Genomic DNA, 18,322 nt, shown 5'->3' on the forward strand with positions numbered 1-18,322 from the left:
GTTGCTTGTTTCCTTGTCTTTGTGAGAATGATGGTGTAGAACTAGTTTTTAAACAGCAGGAATTTATTTTTCCATATCAGTTTCGGTGGGTGGGGGAGAGGGAGTGGGGGGTGGGGGGGTTTGGGTGTCTAATACCTACGCTCTGACTGTATTTTGCAGTCCTACAGATATAGATATCGATATATAGATAGATTTTTGCCGTATCCAGTTTTTTTTTTTTAGTAGTAAAAACAAAAATAGAGAACTTTTTCTTTTTTTTTTAATAATATAACTTTCTAAATTGAGTTGCATATAACAGAAACCTGCACTGAATCCCCGTGGTTTTGCTCTTTTTTCAATAATTCCAAGCCCTCTTATTATTATTATTATTATTATTATTATTATTTTTTACATTTTTTTTGTTTAAGCCTGTGTGTTGAGGGGGAGCCGGGTGAGGACTTTTCGAAGCATTAGAGGCATGCAATTCTTTTCTCATGCTGGTAAACAAAGTCAGAAAATGCATCATTTTTTGTGTGTGTGTGTGTGTGTGTGTGTGTGTTTTTCTTAATTTGCATTCATATTCTATTGTGTGTTTCTTTTCCTTTTTTTTTTTTTACATTTTTCTTCCCCCTCCCCTGAGTACAAAGTTCGTCCCCTGGGATTTTCCGGTATCCGTCCTGATGGTGTGGGAAAAAAACAAACAAACTCCACCCTCTTCCCCGAGTGGAAGGTGGAAGGCGAGAGATCCTCTTCCGTAGAGACACGAAAATCGGTCAGGATTTAAAACATCTCCCTTTGGTTTTCTCCGCGTTCTGGATTTCCTTTTGATTTGTAGTTGTTTTCTTTCTTTTATATATATATATATATATGCCATGCAGTTCCGCTACAGAAGAGGAGAAACGCTGAGATGTTGAAGAGAGACACCAGAAAGACCTGGAAGAGATGCGTAGCGCCTTTCCAGTACTGTTTATAGTCACATGCCTGCGAGTCCCGTGATGGACGTGACGTGATGGATTTGCACGTGGATGAAGGTGTAGCTGCAGTGAGAGGAGAGTTCTGACCCTCTGTCTTTCGGGAAGAGGATGAAGCTGAGTGCCGTCTGCTGATTTGGCTTGTGTTTGTGTTTGTTTTCAGTAAATAGTGAGTGGCTGAATTGCATAGAGTTGAATCAAGCTTGGGAAACCTTCCATGGAATTTTCTTTGCCCTTAAAAAACAGGGTGGAGAGCAGAGAGCCCGGAGCCCGGCGCCCAGAATCTTTAGCCTCCACCTGCAGTGCATGCAAAAAGTTTTGTTTTAACTTTAAAAAGAAGATTTGATGCAAAGAGAAGAACAGGATGGAACCGCCGAGTGCAAAACGAGGAAAAAGGAAAATCCTTCCACAGCGTCAGATTTGATATGTATGCGAATAGAAGAAGAAGAAGAAGAAGCGCCAGATTGAAACCACTGTCCGGTTTTGGAAGAACGAGTGAAGTCCCGCCATCGTGATGGAGGAATGTGCCTGTGCTTGGTGTCCATCCATTCAGGGGTTCCATTGATCAGAGGAAAGACACGACAGATTCCTCCAGCTGTATTAAGCACCGCTCCGTCTCCTTCCTTCTCATCTCTTCTCTTCTCTTCTCTTCTCTTCTCTTCTCATCTCTTCTCTTCTCTTCTCTTCTCTTCTCTTCTCTTCTCTTCTCTTCTCTTCTCTTCTCTTCTCTTCTCTTGGTGTGTTCTCTCACTTTTATGTATGGATTTTTTTTAGGCTGCGGAGCCGGATTCATCTTTAGAGGGAAAGCGGTCAGTTCAGAAACTCAGCACTGTAGAGAGAGAGAGAGGGAGAGAGAGAGAGAGAGAGAGAGAGAGAGAGAGAAGGGAAGAGAGAAAGAGAGACATAGAAACAGAGGCACAGGTAGACAGAGAGAGACCAAGTGAGAGAGGGAGACAGGAACAAAGGCAGACCAAGAAAAAGAGAGACAGGCAAAGAGAAAGAGAAAGACAGAGTGGGAGAAGGAGAGAGAGAGAGAGAGAGAAAGAGAGAGAGAAATAAAGTCAGAAAAGAGAGACAGAGAGAGAGAGGTAAAGAAAGACACAATAAGAGAGGAGGGAAGAGTGAGAGATGGACACAGAGAAACAGACAGGCAAGAGAGAGAGAGAGAGAGAGAGAGAGAGAGAGAGATACAAAGAAATAGAGAGACAGAAATAGATCAACAAAGAGAGTAAGAGAGGAGAATAGACAGCAAGAGAACAAAGAGAGGGGGAGAGACAGTCAGAAAGGAAAAGAGAGACAGAAAACAGATACAGAAAGAAGAGAAAGGTAAAGAGAGAGAGAGAGAGAGAGAGAGGTAAAGAGAGAGAGAGAGACTTAGACACAGCTGGTAAACAGATACAGGTTAAAACAACTTTATAAACTTCATTAATCTGCAAAGCCAAAGCCAAGAGACACACATCTGTAAAGCACAGAACATCTGCACAGTGTCAGTGACATCATCAACCAAAATCCAGGCGAAATGTGAAAGATCTATAAGCAATAAAGAGAAAGCAAACCAGCTCACCGAAAAACATGCACACACACACACACACACACACACACACACAACGGCAAAAAACAAGCTCTTACTGTACATCAAACACACACACACACACACACACATACACTCAGTCACACTCACACAGACACTCACACACACTCACACAGACACACACACACTCACACAGACACACACACACTCACACAGACACACACACACTCACACAGACACACACACACTCAGTCACACTCACACAGACATTCACACACACTCACACAGACACTCACACACTCACACAGACACACACACACTCAGTCACACTCACACACACACACACACACATACACTCAGTCACACTCACACAGACACTCACACACACTCACACAGACACACACACACTCACACAGACACACACACACTCAGTCACACTCACACAGACATTCACACACACTCACACAGACACACACACACTCACACAGACACACACACACTCAGTCACACTCACACAGACACTCACACACACTCACACAGACACACACACACTCACACAGACACACACACACTCAGTCACACTCACACAGACACTCACACACACTCACACAGACACACACACACTCAGTCACACACACACAGACACTCACACACACTCACACAGACACACACACACTCAGTCACACTCACACAGACATTCACACACTCACACAGACACTCACACACACTCACACAGACATTCACACACTCACACAGACACACACACACTCAGTCACACTCACACAGACATTCACACACTCACACAGACACTCACACACACTCACACAGACACACACACACTCAGTCACACTCACACAGACATTCACACACTCACACAGACACTCACACACACTCACACAGACACACACACACTCAGTCACACTCACACAGACATTCACACACTCAGTCACACTCACACAGACACTCACACACACTCACACAGACACACACACACTCAGTCACACTCACACAGACATTCACACACTCACACAGACACACACATACACTCAGTCACACTCACACAGACATTCACACACTCACACAGACACTCACACACACTCACACAGACATTCACACACTCAGTCACACTCACACAGACACTCACACACACTCAGTCACACTCACACAGACATTCACACACACTCAGTCACACTCACACAGACATTCACACACTCACACAGACACTCACACACACTCAGTCACACTCACACACACATTCACACACTCACACAGACACTCACACACACTCAGTCACACTCACACACACATTCACACACTCACACAGACACTCACACACACAGTCACACTCACACAGACATTCACACACTCACACAGACACACACACACTCACACAGACACTCACACACACTCACACAGACACACACACTCAGTCACACTCACACAGACACTCACACACACTCAGTCACACTCACACAGACATTCACACACACTCAATCACACTCACACAGACATTCACACACTCACACAGACACTCACACACACTCAGTCACACTCACACAGACACTCACACACACAGTCACACTCACACAGACATTCACACACTCACACAGACACTCACACACACACAGTCACACTCACACAGACATTCACACACTCACACAGACACTCACACACACAGTCACACTCACACAGACATTCACACACTCACACAGACACTCACACACACACAGTCACACTCACACAGACATTCACACACTCACACAGACACTCACACACACACAGTCACACTCACACAGACACTCACACACACTCAGTCACACTCACACAGACATTCACACACTCACACAGACACTCACACACAGTCACACTCACACAGACATTCACACACTCACACAGACACTCACACAGTCACACACACAGTCACACTCACACAGACATTCACACACTCACACAGACACTCACACACACAGTCACACTCACACAGACACTCACACACACAGTCACACTCACACAGACACACACACACAGTCACACTCACAGACATTCACACACTCACACAGACACACACACACACAGTCACACTCACACAGACATTCACACACACACAGACACTCACACACACACAGTCACACTCACACAGACATTCACACACTCACACAGACACTCACACACACACTCACACAGACATTCACACACTCACACAGACACTCACACACACACACTCACACAGACACTCACACACACAGTCACACTCACACAGACATTCACACACTCACACAGACACACACACACAGTCACACTCACACAGACATTCACACACTCACACAGACACTCACACACACACAGTCACACTCACACAGACATTCACACACTCACACAGACACTCACACACACTATCACACTCACACAGACATTCACACACTCACACAGACACTCACACACACACAGTCACACTCACACAGACATTCACACACACTCAGTCACACTCACACAGACATTCACACACTCACACAAACACTCACACACACTCAGTCACACTCACACAGACATTCACACACTCACACAGACACTCACACAGTCACACACACAGACATTCACACACTCACACAGACACTCACACACACTCAGTCACACTCACACAGACATTCACACACTCACACAGACACTCACACAGTCACACTCACACAGACATTCACACACTCACACAGACACTCACACACACTATCACACTCACACAGACATTCACACACTCACACAGACACTCACACACACACACACACAGTCACACTCACACAGACATTCACACACACTCAGTCACACTCACACAGACATTCACACACTCACACAAACACTCACACACACTCAGTCACACTCACACAGACATTCACACACTCACACAGACACTCACACAGTCACACTCACACAGACACTCACACAGTCACACTCACACAGAAATTCACACACTCACACAGACACTCACACACACACAGTCACACTCACACAGAAATTCACACACTCACACAGACACTCACACACACACACACAGTCACACTCACACAGACATTCACACACTCACACAGACACTCACACACACTCAGTCACACTCACACAGACATTCACACACTCACACAGACACTCACACACACTCAGTCACACTCACACACACATTCACACACTCACACAGACACTCACACAGACACAGTCACACTCACACAGACATTCACACACTCACACAGACACTCACACACACACAGTCACACTCACACAGACACTCACACACACTCAGTCACACTCACACACACACTCAGTCTCTTACACACACATTCACTCATAGACTGACATACACACACATTCACTCACACTCTTTCACACCCACTCACACTCACTCAATCACTCACACCCTCTCTCTCTCACACGCACTCGCACTCTTTCATACACACGTACACTCTCTCTCTCTCTCTCTCTCTCTCTCACACACACACACACAAACGCTGACATGCACTCACACATGCATTCATTCACTCACACTCATACTCTCTCTCTCTCACACACACACAGACATGCACTCACACTCTCACAAGCATTCACTCACTCACTCTCTCACATGCACTCACTCACTCACACACACTCATACTCTCACACTCTCTCTCTGTCTCACACAAACACACACACACGCTGACATGCACTCACACATGCATTCATTCACTCACTCACTCATACTCTCTCTCTCTCTCTCTCTCTCTGTCTCACACACACACACACATGCATTCATTCACTCACTCACTCATACTCTCTCTCTCTCTCTCTCTCTCTCTCTCACACACACAGACATGCACTCACTCACTCACACTCGCTCACACACACTCATACTCTCACACTCTCTCTCTGTCTCACACACACACACACGCTGACATGCACTCACACATGCATTCATTCACTCACTCACTCATACTCTCTCTCTCTCTCTCTCTCTCTCTCTCTCTCCACACACACACACAGACATGCACTCACTCACTCACACTCGCTCACACACACTCATACTCTCACACTCTCTCTGTCTCACACACACACACGCACTCACACATGCATTCATTCATTCACTCACTCACACTCACTCTCTCTCTCTCTCTCTCTCTCTCTCTCTCACACACACACACAGACATGCACTCACTCACTCACACTCGCTCACACACACTCATACTCTCAAACTCTCTCTCTGTCTCTCACACACACACACACGCTCCCTGATAAAGATCCAGTCTTTGAGGGCCACAAGATCTGCTTGACATGAGGAGGGTTTCAAATTTCCCCCATTTATTTCTTTTCCTTTAAAAAAGCAGTCATTGACTGTGGAAATGTTTGAGATCTGGCAGGACCAGGGGCCTCGAGGACTGACGAGGACAAAGCACAGGCTCGGCCGAATCCCGCAACACGGGCTGCGTCCCAAAATGCCTCCCTATTCCCTATGAAGTGCCCTCACTCTCCGATTCGGATTATTCATTCATTTCAGTTACATTTTTATGGACTGAACGGAGAGCAGACGACATAGGGAATAGAGAACCGGTGCACCATTTGAGACACAGAGCAGAGGAGAAAAACAAACAAACAAACAAACAAACAAAATCACACCAAACACAAAGCACACGGAGAGACACAAGAGCAAGGCACACACATACGGAAGCAGACGCCGGGTACGCAATAAACACACATCCTTACACTGAGAAGCCGATCAGCTTCCTTCCTTCTTTCCTTCCTTCCTTCCTCCTCTCTTTCTCTCTCTCCTCTTTTCAGTTTTTCCTTCTTCCCCTCCATTCACCTCTCCTCCATTTTCCTGGTGCCGTTCGCAGGATCCGCTTTCAACACACACTCGTTTATTTTTTTATTTTTTTCCCCCACACACACCGTACACTCTGTCCATCTGTCTCAGTCCCACTCCTTTCTTTCTTTCTTTTCTTTGTTTTTTTAAGGGCAGATCACGTTTTGACATTTCTTTCTTTCTTTTATGTATATATATATATATATATATATATATATATATATATATGACTATCTAGGAAATTAATTGGTAAAAAATTCAATTAAAAAAAGGGAATGATTGTAAAGGCATGGGGAGAGAAATGGTGCAGATTACGGCAAAAATTAAACAATAAATAAATAAAAAAAGGACTAAAGAAATAACAGGATAGGAAAAGGAAGACTTGTGAACACGTCAGTTTCTACGCACTCTTTTTTTTCCGTTTGTTTTTCGCTTTCCGTCTTCAGAGAGTTGACATCGTGTTATTTATTTATTTATTTATTTAATTTATTAATTAAATTAATTAATTTATTTTTGGAAGCACTGATAAAACACCAACGTAGACAGAGAGAGCTACGGTACCTGAGTAGTGACGTGAGAGACATGCGAGAGGATTCTGGGTAAAAAAATTTTTTTTGTTACATGACTGGCTACATTCAAAAAAAAAAAAAAAATAAATAAATAAAAATAAAAATAATGTATGCTCTTTCCTGTGCTTACCTTCTTTTTTTTTTAAATTATAATTATTATTTTTATTATTTCGGGGGTTGTTTGGGATGAATTGTGTGTGTGTGTGTGTGTGTGTGTGTGAGTCCGTCTCTTTCCTGCTCTCCTGGACCTAGCTCTTTTGAAAACTTTTAAATGCATATAAGAAGAAAAACAAATAAATGAATAAAATCTATCGCAAGATGCACGAGGATGCAGGACGAAGCATTCGGCTAGCACGCGAGGCAACATGCATTTTTGTTTTTTCCTTTTTTTTTTTTTTTAACGCTCGGTAGCGATCCTTGTTTCTGTTTAAAAAAATAAAACCCGCCTGCTACTGATCTAGGTGATAGTGTGTGCTACATCGATTCAGAAAAAATAAAAATAAAAATACATATATAAATTTTTTTTAAAAAAATGCTCGCGGACGAGTTTTGGCTACGTGCATGCGGCGGGCGGCGACTTGCTAACGCGGCCCGCTAGCATGCGCAGGAAATCTGAACGAATCTGTTCTGCATACTGAGAGAGAGAGAGAGAGAGAGAAAAAGAAAGAAAGAAAGAAAGAAAGAAAGAAAGAAAGAAAGAAGGGGAGGAGGAATAATAATAAAAAAGAAAGAACAAAACTCGATGCATGAGATAAAGAGGATAATGTGGGGAAAGGAGCAGAAACAAATAGGAAGGAAGCATTGTTACACGTGGGGGGGTGGAGCTGGAGATCGAGAGCTTTGGGGGCGGAGTTCATTTAGGAGCGGGGCGCGTGCATGTGAAGGGAGAAATGAAGATTTTCGGGGGTGGGGTTTCCTGTTCTAGATTACTTCACAGTTACAGCTTCTTTTTGCATATATCTGATAAGCAGTGGACTCTCAGAATAGTTCTCTGTGAAAAGATGAAGAAACAAAACAACAAGGACATAAAAAAAATAAAATCAACCGTGAAATGATCACAGAGGCTACTTGAGCGCTTACAGAGTGACAAATCCAAAGAAAATTACAGAGTTCATGACATGCCCCCCCGCCCCTCCCCCAGTACATACATACTACATACATTAATCCAGAAAAGGAAAAAACAACCTGATTTTACAGTTATTATGGTCTCTGCCACCTGATAGCATCTTAGCATGCACAATTAAGCCCCGCCCCCTTTCATTTTTCTTTTTATAAAAAAAAAATGTTCTTTTTTTTCTTCCCCCAAAACACCTGTCATGCAAGACATGAATATGTATGTGCATATGAATATTTACCCATCCATATGTACACACCCATATGAATATACACATACATAAAGCTTCAGATAAAATCCGTACGTTTTTCTTATCAAAACATTCTTAATCATCATACAGACATTCCTTATTGCTCGCAAGAGGAAAACAAAAACAAAACAAACAACCCAACAACAACAACAGCAACAACAACATGCATTCATAGAGTACAAAGTCATCGTTTTTAAAACTGTACACAGCATTGAGACCTGACACAGGCCCGAGGAACCGCCCCCTTTTATGCGGCACACGCACAGCGGTGGAGGGATGGGGGGTGGAGGGATGGAGGGAAGACGAGAGGTCATGTGATCAGCTGAACCGTTGGTGTGTATGTTTTCACTAGGTGTGATCTAATATGTTAAACCGTCACATCACATGAAGGAGGTGTGACATCACATGAAGGAGGTGTGACATCACATGAAGGAGGTGTGACATCACAGCATGTGACTGAGCATGTTGACAATTTTTAAAATGAAAAACTCAACAAAACAGCGATCTCGCGCTAATTTCGAACCTGTTCTGATGAGCGGGAGCGATGTACTGTGTGTTGTGGTGAGTAAAGTGACGAATGCTGACTGTCTCACCCTGACTCGTATCTCGTGTGAGTTGGTACAAAACTTTTGAGAGTCTGGGCTGAATTGTGCGTTGTTCGGTGTGTGACTGGAATACACAATGCTGCTGAGGTCACATGAATTTTAATAAGGTGTGGAAAATAATATAATGGGACCATGAAATGATATACTGGGAACACGAGATAATACAGTGAGAACATGAGATAATATACTCCATATATTATAACATGGGCTTCATGTATTATCTTACATGCTACATATATTAAGTTGTGGGATCTATACATTATTTTGGGGTCCCCATACATTATCTCATGGCCTCCTTTTATTATCTCATGGCCACAGTGTATTATCTCATGGCATCGATATATTGTGTCATGGCCTCTATGTCTCGTGGGCTCCTTATATTATTGTGTGACCTCCAAAATACTATCTCATGGCCTCCATATATTATCTCATGGCCTCAATATACTATCTCATAGCCTCTATATATTATCTCATCTATATACTACATCAAGGCCTCCATATATTATCTTGTGTCCTCTACATACTATCTCATGGCCTCAATATACTATCTCATAGCCTCTATATATTATCTCATCTCCTCCATATACTATGTCATGGCCTCCATATATTATCTTGTGTCCTCTATATACGATCTCATGGCCTCCATATATTATCTCATAGCCTCAATATATCTTGTGGGCTCCATGTATTATCTCATGGCCTCCATATACTGTCTCATGGCCTCAATATATTATATCGTCTCCTCCACATATTATCTCATAGCCTTGAAAAATCTTGCAGGCTTCTTATATTATCTCATGGCCTCCATAAACTATCTCATGGCCTCCATGTATCTCATGCACACCTTATATTACCTTGTGACCTCCAAATATTATCTCATGGCCTCCATATACCTTCAATGACTCTTTTTGTTCTCTAATGGCCACAATATATTATCTTGAGGCCTCTATATATTATCCCATGGCCTGCATATATCTCATGGACTGCTTATATTATCTTGTGACCTCCGAATATTATCTCGTGGCTACACCTTACTGAAACCTGTCACCTCAGCGTCATCGTGAGCGATCTCTTATTGCTCAGCTCTCTTTTCACCTGCATTTCTGTCACAGCTACATGACCATCACTTGCATAAAACTTTTGCATATATGATCCAGTATCATACTCCTGCATTTTTGACTCATTCTAGCACTGAGTGTGTGTTTGAGTAAGAGGGAAAGGGAGGAGAGATGAGTGAGGGAGGCACCATGAAATAAAAAGAGGGAGGGACACACACACACACACACACACACCTGACAAGGCTGAAAATGTAAAATTATACAAAGCATTCTGTTTACATATTGAATAACAGCAGTGCCTAAAATGTTTCGAAATACAAAAATAATATTCATAAAGCTCTGTTTAGCTAGAACAGTGGACGATGAACGTCCGTCACAATTAAAGTGAGCGCTACTGACCGTTTCTTTACATTCGTTCACGCAGAGGAGGGAAAAAAAATAAAACATCTCTAAGCCGTCATTGCAGTGGAGATTTCATTAACAGTGTAGAGGCAGGCTTAGATCTCCAAATATATTCACACACATCTCTCTCTCTCTCTCTCTCTCTCTCTCTCTCTGTCACTTTCAGACTTTTAGCATTAAGTCTTTCATTTTCTTTTCTTCTCCTACTGACCGCTCGTCAGTCCAGCATCCAGTCAACGTTCCCTCCTTTGTTTTGTTTTGTTTTTGGTTGGGCGGAAAGGGAAGATCGGCATCCGTGAGACAGAGCAGGCAAAAAAAAGGGAAAAAGAAGAAAAGAGAAAGAACAAAAGGAGGAAAGAAAGAAAACAAGGAGAAAATAAAAAAAAAGGGAAGGTGAAAACTTACTGCATTCAAACTATAGGAATTACAGTAACCAGGTGGATGAGCTTAATAATAATGTGAATGATTATAATGATGATGATGAAGAGGGGTTCAGTTGTTTTTTCTTCTTCTTTTTCTTCTTCTTCTTCAGATTTCAGTTCCTCGGCACCTCCAGCTCGACTCCGCATCGTCTTGATATGTCATATTTATGATCAAGTAATGTAGGAAGAAGGAGATTGTAGAGTACGACGTTCCCTTCATGCACTAGTATAGAAAAAGCGGGGAATACCGGGAAGCGTCCTGAAAGCAGTGCAGAAGGTCACAGGCCCTGGATAAGATACTCCTTTTCCGTTTCCCTGTTCCTGGTCCCTCCTCCCCCACCCTGTTGGTCACGCTTTCGTTTGGTTAAATAGTGTCGAAGCTAAAGAGCAGAATTTTTTTTACACGGACAAAGTAGTTGATGTCCAGGTGGCGTCCATGCAGAAAGGTGAGTTTCGTCCCTCGGCTCAGTCTGTATTGCAGTGTCCCAAAAGCCTGATACAAAAATAGAGTACTTCTTACAGTTAATATGCGCTTCCGTTTTTCCTCAGGCGCTCGCCTACGGGGCCGCGATCACACGTCATCGACTTGATAATAAAATCGTTGTATTAAAAATGAACGAGTCATGCTGATGAGACGATGCACGTGTCCTTCTTGTTGTCGTTGTTGTTGTGTGTATATATATATATGTATATATACCAGGGCTGCGTTTAACCCAAAAACAGAATGTCCCGCTTTCCTGCTGCAGGAAGACCTCCCTCTGGACGAGCGTATGTTTGATATAAGACGAATCTTCAGTCGTTTACTGAGTGGTTTAAATTGATTAGTTTATACTCGCATGCATTAGAGTCGCCTAAGTTCGTCATTCCGAGATGAAAGATCGCGAAAGGTCTACGGTTCCAGCGATCGGACAGAGGGTCTCTACCGTCAGCTCGCTCGAGTGACTGAATGATGGAAGCTTATTGTCCGTTCAGGAAGCCAGAGATTTAGATCCGTATTGCTGATATAGCGTGTTGCGACTTTAAGCTTAAGTTTATCTAGTGAGATTTATTCAGCGCTTAAAGCCAGGGGATTCTTTACCCCCAATACCCACCCCCTCCCCCTGACCCGCCCACTTTGCTTAGTGAAAAGCGTGACCCCTACATTGTGAACAGTTATCATCATTATCACTAGTATTAACGCTACGGTGCATTCGGAGCGTGATTTTATTTTATTTTATTTTATATTTATTAATTTTTTTTGGCTACAAAATGGACGGGATGGGGGAACGGCAGCGGCGCAGAGGTCCAGGGGAGTCGTAAGGTTCGTAGGGGGCGCTGTTGATGGGAGTGATGGGGGTCAGACGCAGAGGAGCGCCCGTCATCCCGGAAATGTTGTTCAGGCTTCGAGACTTTTCGTAGCCAGCAGCTGGAGAGTGGACGGTCGCAGGTCGCAGGTCGCAGGGTGGAGTGGATGATGGAAATGGTATGATTTTTTTTTTTTTTTTTTTTTAATTAGATGTAGAGGTTTGTTTTCATGACGATGCAGTTAAAGGTTATGACCGAGTGAATGAATAAATTTTTTAAATGGCAAATATCAGATTAGCAAATAACAACCGGCGAAGTAATAATAATAATAATAATGATAATAATAATAATAATAAGAAGAAGAAGAAGAAGAAGAATATGAAAAAAAGGGAAAATTAAAAAAGAAAAAAAGTCCAAATGAATCATGTGTATATGAAACACAAAGACAGACAGACAGACAGAGACAGACAGACAGACAGAGACAAGGACAAAACAGGAAAATGCGAGTTATGAAATATGTCATCAAATTTTCCTTTTGCTTTTTTTAAAAAAAATGCTACAGCAGTGTATTTAAACAAAAATAAGCACTCCCAGCCGCAACACAGTGGCGATGGAGGTCGGGCACACGTGGAGCAGGTGGATGAAGCACCTGATGTGTAACTCGGAAAACGTGAGTCGTGAGCTCAAGAGGGGGAGAAAAAAAGGAGAACAACGAGAGCGAGTTTAGCATCCAGGTGTTTGATCCAGTCTCGGACAGGGACGCTCCGCATTCTATACAACCGCAAGGGGACAGACAGACAGACAGACAGACAGACAGACGGACGGACGGTTGGACAGACAGACGGCAGACCGAGAACTCTGAGCTCCCGGGCTGAAGTCTGGTCCGTCCAGTGCTCTGGACCCTGTGAAGCTCTTATGGACTGGATATTCAGTCAGAATGCTCTTGCTCAGCATTTCAGCTGCTGCTTGATGTAAAATGGTCGTGTTTTTGTCGTGTGTGTGTGTGTGTGTAACAGAAACGAGCTTCACGTGGCCCAAAAGCGCGTCAGAGTTTTCCTTCCACATCCCTTTCCTTCAAGGTGTTTTTTATTTTTTAATTATTATAATTTTTTTTTTCTCCAGTCAAAAATTTGGAATACCCTCGATTTCAGCAAACGTGCTTTTTTTAAATGATCTTTAAGAATTAATATACAAATAAAAAACTAATGCATCATGTTTTTATTTTTGTTTATTTTTTAATTATTTACTGCCAATTAATCTGTCTTTGCTGAATGGTTCATTTTTTAAATTTTTAAAAAAAAAATTTCTTATTCACTGCCAATTAATCTGTCTTTGCTGAATGGTTAATTATTTTATTTTATTTTTATTTTTTTCTTATTCATTGCCAACTAATCTGTTTTTGCTGAATGGTTCATTTTATAATTTTTGTATTAATTTTTTTTTATTATTCACAGCCAATTAATCTGTCTTTGCTGAATGGTTCATTTTTAAAAAAAAATTTATTATTCACTGCCAATTAATCTGACTTTGCTGAATGGTTCATTTTTTATTTTTATTTTTTTATTTTTTTTATTATTCACCGCCAATTAATCTGTCTTTGCTGAATGGTTAATTTTTTAATTTTTATTTATTAAATTTTTTTATTCACTGCCAATTAATCTTTTTTTGAAATTTTTTCTGAAGAAACATCCGGTGTTTAAAAATTTTTGACTGGCTTTTGAGTGTAAAAAATGTTTTTTTAAAAAAAATATTTTTAATATAATCAATGTTCCAAAATCCATTATTTTGTCAATAATAATTGTAAGACAGGAAGCAGAGATATTTCACAAAAGAATTCACATCATTTCCTCTCAGAATTTCCTGATGACAAAAATGTCTTTGGTTCGAATCAGTTCCTGTGTTCTTTACATCTGAATCAAATTCTCAGAGATCTGAGCGTAACCTTTTTCTTTCTTTTAAACGAATATATATATTTCTGCCTCACATGTAGAAGGAATCGGTTCATTCCGGAGAAGGGATGAGGAAGGAAAGACAGCAATATTACATCATCAACACTTCATTCTATACACAAGAGGACTCCCTCCACACTGACACACAACCACAATGAGCAAAGATTGAGCTTTATATAAAATATAGAAATATAAATAGATCTATTTTCTTATTTGAAGGTGGATGTTTAAGTGGAGGAACAGTGATTCAAGTCCGTGGTGTCAGTTTGTCAGCAGTCTTCAGTTCAGTCCCTGGTGTGATGCTGATGCTGGTCTGTGCTGTGGGAATCAGTGTGTGTGTGTGTGTGTGTGTGTGTGTTTGTGTGTGTGTGTGTGCGACAGTCAATCAAACTCCTACAATAAAGACTTCAGCAGCCTCGAAGCAAAGCATCCTGGGTAGCAGAAGCCAGATTAGATTCAGCTCAATCCTCAGACCTGAGCAGTGAAACCCTGATATTTATAATAGATTTAGTTCTAGAGTGGAACCTCAGCATGTGAATTTCATTCAAGGTAAACATTTGTATCGCGTAACAGATTTTCCCAGATAATCCGTTCCAGCCGCTCAAAAATATGAGCAATATTCCCAATCCGAAGCGTATGTAAACTGTACGGCTGCTTACGAAGAACTGACCCGAGCCAAGCGTTCCATATCAAGGCTCCTCACAGGAAGTCGTGCCACCAAGCTTGGACTAAAAATAGAACAGACCACCCACGCCACTGATCTGGGAACAAAAAAACACCCAAAAAATCACCTAGTTTTTGAACCCATGCTGAAGGCAACGTTGGTATCGTGACTCTTTCCAAACAGCTTTCACTGACTGAATAAACACTGTAAAAATCGTAAACTCTCTTTACCTAAAAATCTGTAAATGAGAGCATTCATATACCGAGGTTCCACTGAAATAATAAATATTATGATATAACGCTTTCATTCACTACCAGAGGAAGAAGAGGTATAAGTGTTGTCCTGCGTAATCGTTAAATAACACGCTGTGGAGCACAGAAGAGAAGTTACTGTCACCACTGAAAAGTTAATAAAGATTGCGAATTTTATTTATTTAAGAATGACGTTTAATATTAAGTTTTTAAATCCGCTTAAAGTAGTATAATATCCATAAAACAACTTCCTGTTTCCATTTACGTACATTGTAGCAGCTATAAACAGCTCTCTCTCTCTCTTTCTGTATGCCTCTCTCCATCTCTCTCTCTCTTTGTATTCCTATCTCTTTCTCCTTCTCTCTCTCTCTCTGTGTCTCTCTGTCTCTCTCTTTGTATTCCTCTCTCCATTTCTTTTTCTGTATGCCTCTCTCCATCTTTCTCTCTCTCTTTCTGTATGCCTCTCTCCATCTCTCCCTTTGTTTTCCTCTCTCCATCTCTCTCTCTCTCTTTCTGTACGCCTCTGTCCAACTCTCTCTCTCTCTCTCTCTCTCTCTCTCTCTCTCTCTGTCTCTCTCCATCTATGTCTTTGTATTCCTCTCTCCATCTCTCTCTCTTTCTGTATTCCTCTCTCCATCTCTCTCTCTTTCTGTATTCCTCTCTCCATCTCTCTCTCTCTCTTTCTGTACGCCTCTGTCCATCTCTCTCTCTCTCTCTCTCTCTCTCTCTCTCTCTTTGTATTCCTCTCTCCTTCTCCTTCTCTCTCTCTGTCTCTCTCCATCTGTGTCTTTGTATTCCTCTCTCCATCTCTCTCTCTTTCTGTATTCCTCTCTCTCTCTCTCTCTCTCTCTCTCTCTCTCACTCTTTCTGTACGCCTCTCTCTCTCTCTCTCTCTTTGTATTCCTCTCTCCTTCCCCTTCTCTCTCTCTGTCTCTCTCCATCTGTGTCTTTGTATTCCTCTCTCCATCTCTCTCTCTTTCTGTATTCCTCTCTCCATCTCTCTCTCTCTCTATTTTTCTGTATGCCTCTCTCCATCTCTCTCTCTCTCTCTCTCTCTCTCTCTGTCTCTCTCCATCTATGTCTTTGTATTCCTCTCTCCATCTCTCTCTCTTTCTGTATTCCTCTCTCCATCTCTCTCTCTCTCTTTCTGTACGCCTCTGTCCATCTCTCTCTCTCTCTCTCTCTCTCTCTCTCTCTCTTTGTATTCCTCTCTCCTTCTCCTTCTCTCTCTCTGTCTCTCTCCATCTGTGTCTTTGTATTCCTCTCTCCATCTCTCTCTCTTTCTGTATTCCTCTCTCCATCTCTCTCTCTCTCTCTCTCTCACTCTTTCTGTACGCCTCTGTCCATCTCTCTCTCTCTCTCTCTCTCTCTCTCTCTCTCTCTTTGTATTCCTCTCTCCTTCCCCTTCTCTCTCTCTGTCTCTCTCCATCTGTGTCTTTGTATTCCTCTCTCCATCTCTCTCTCTTTCTGTATTCCTCTCTCCATCTCTCTCTCTCTCTCTCTCTCTCTCTCTCTCTCTCTATTTTTCTGTATGCCTCTCTCCATCTCTCTCTCTCTCTCTCTCTCTCTCTATTTTTCTCTCTCTTTCTGTATGCCTCTCTCCATCTCTCTTTTTGTCCATCTCTCTCTTTCCCTCTCTATTTTTCTCAATCTCTCTATCTCTCTGTGTCCTTCTGCTCCTCTTAGTCTCTCTCTCTCTCTCTCTCTCTCTCTCTTTCCAGCTTCCAGGTGTTTCCAGAGGTGGAGTCAGTAACCTCTACCATGACTTTAGGGTAGATGTGGGATTTTTACTGTCCTGAGTCAGGAGATGAAGCCACTGATTGTTCAGAGGCGAGTTTATGTCCCGTGTTCTATCAGAGCTTCAATCCCTCTGAGACGCTGATTGTAAAGATTTTATTCAAAAGCACAGCTCGGAAATATTAAAGCTCTAAGCGCTAAGCTGCTTCATGCTTTTCTCACTCTACAGCCTGCCGTGTGTGTGTGTGTGTGTGTGTACATACCTCAGGTCAGACTTTAGTAACGCTACGGACACTGTAGCGCCGGCCTGAGGGTGGGATGGGAGATGGGTAAAGTGAGAGCGAAATATTAGACCTGCTACAGTTTAGCTGATTCAGTCGTAAAATTTCAGCTTCAATAAAATGTCTGAGGTTTAAATATTTAATCTCTAAATAAGTCCAGATATTATTATTAGATGCCCAGTAATATATTTAGTGAAAAACATTTTTGTAAAGTTTTTTTTATACAATACAAAAACCTCTGAAATTGTAAGAGAGCAAGAATTATTATACAGAATCAAGATTTTTATTTTTTTTTACTGTAAAAATATAATTTACTATACAGAAAATACATTTTAGACTTCTAAATAAATTTGGAAAATCTATATAATTGTTTTTAGAAAATGTATTTAAAAAATATACATTCTATTTAAAAATCTTTTATAAAAATCCTTTTATTTTT

General features: G+C 41.8%; 1 protein-coding gene across 5 annotated transcripts in view; it reads right to left on the minus strand.

Moving 5' to 3' along the window:
• Positions 1–515: 515 nt before the first annotated feature.
• kcnc3a (potassium voltage-gated channel, Shaw-related subfamily, member 3a) overlaps positions 516–18,322 on the minus strand; it is a 104,723-nt gene continuing 86,916 nt past the window's right edge. For 2 of the 5 annotated variants that reach the window (XM_058418526.1, XM_058418516.1), the window contains exons 5-6: positions 7,198–13,122; positions 516–1,779 (exon numbers count right to left, since the gene is read on the minus strand). In XM_058418526.1, the coding sequence (XP_058274509.1) occupies positions 12,959–13,122 (164 nt within the window). In that variant the 3' untranslated portion in view covers positions 516–1,779; positions 7,198–12,958. The remainder of the gene's footprint in view (positions 1,780–7,197; positions 13,123–18,322) is intronic. The other 3 variants (XM_058418546.1, XM_058418536.1, XM_058418554.1) reach the window with 3 other exon arrangements.

The sequence above is a fragment of the Hemibagrus wyckioides genome, linkage group LG02 (assembly GCF_019097595.1).
Source record: "Hemibagrus wyckioides isolate EC202008001 linkage group LG02, SWU_Hwy_1.0, whole genome shotgun sequence".
Classification (NCBI taxonomy): domain Eukaryota; kingdom Metazoa; phylum Chordata; class Actinopteri; order Siluriformes; family Bagridae; genus Hemibagrus; species Hemibagrus wyckioides.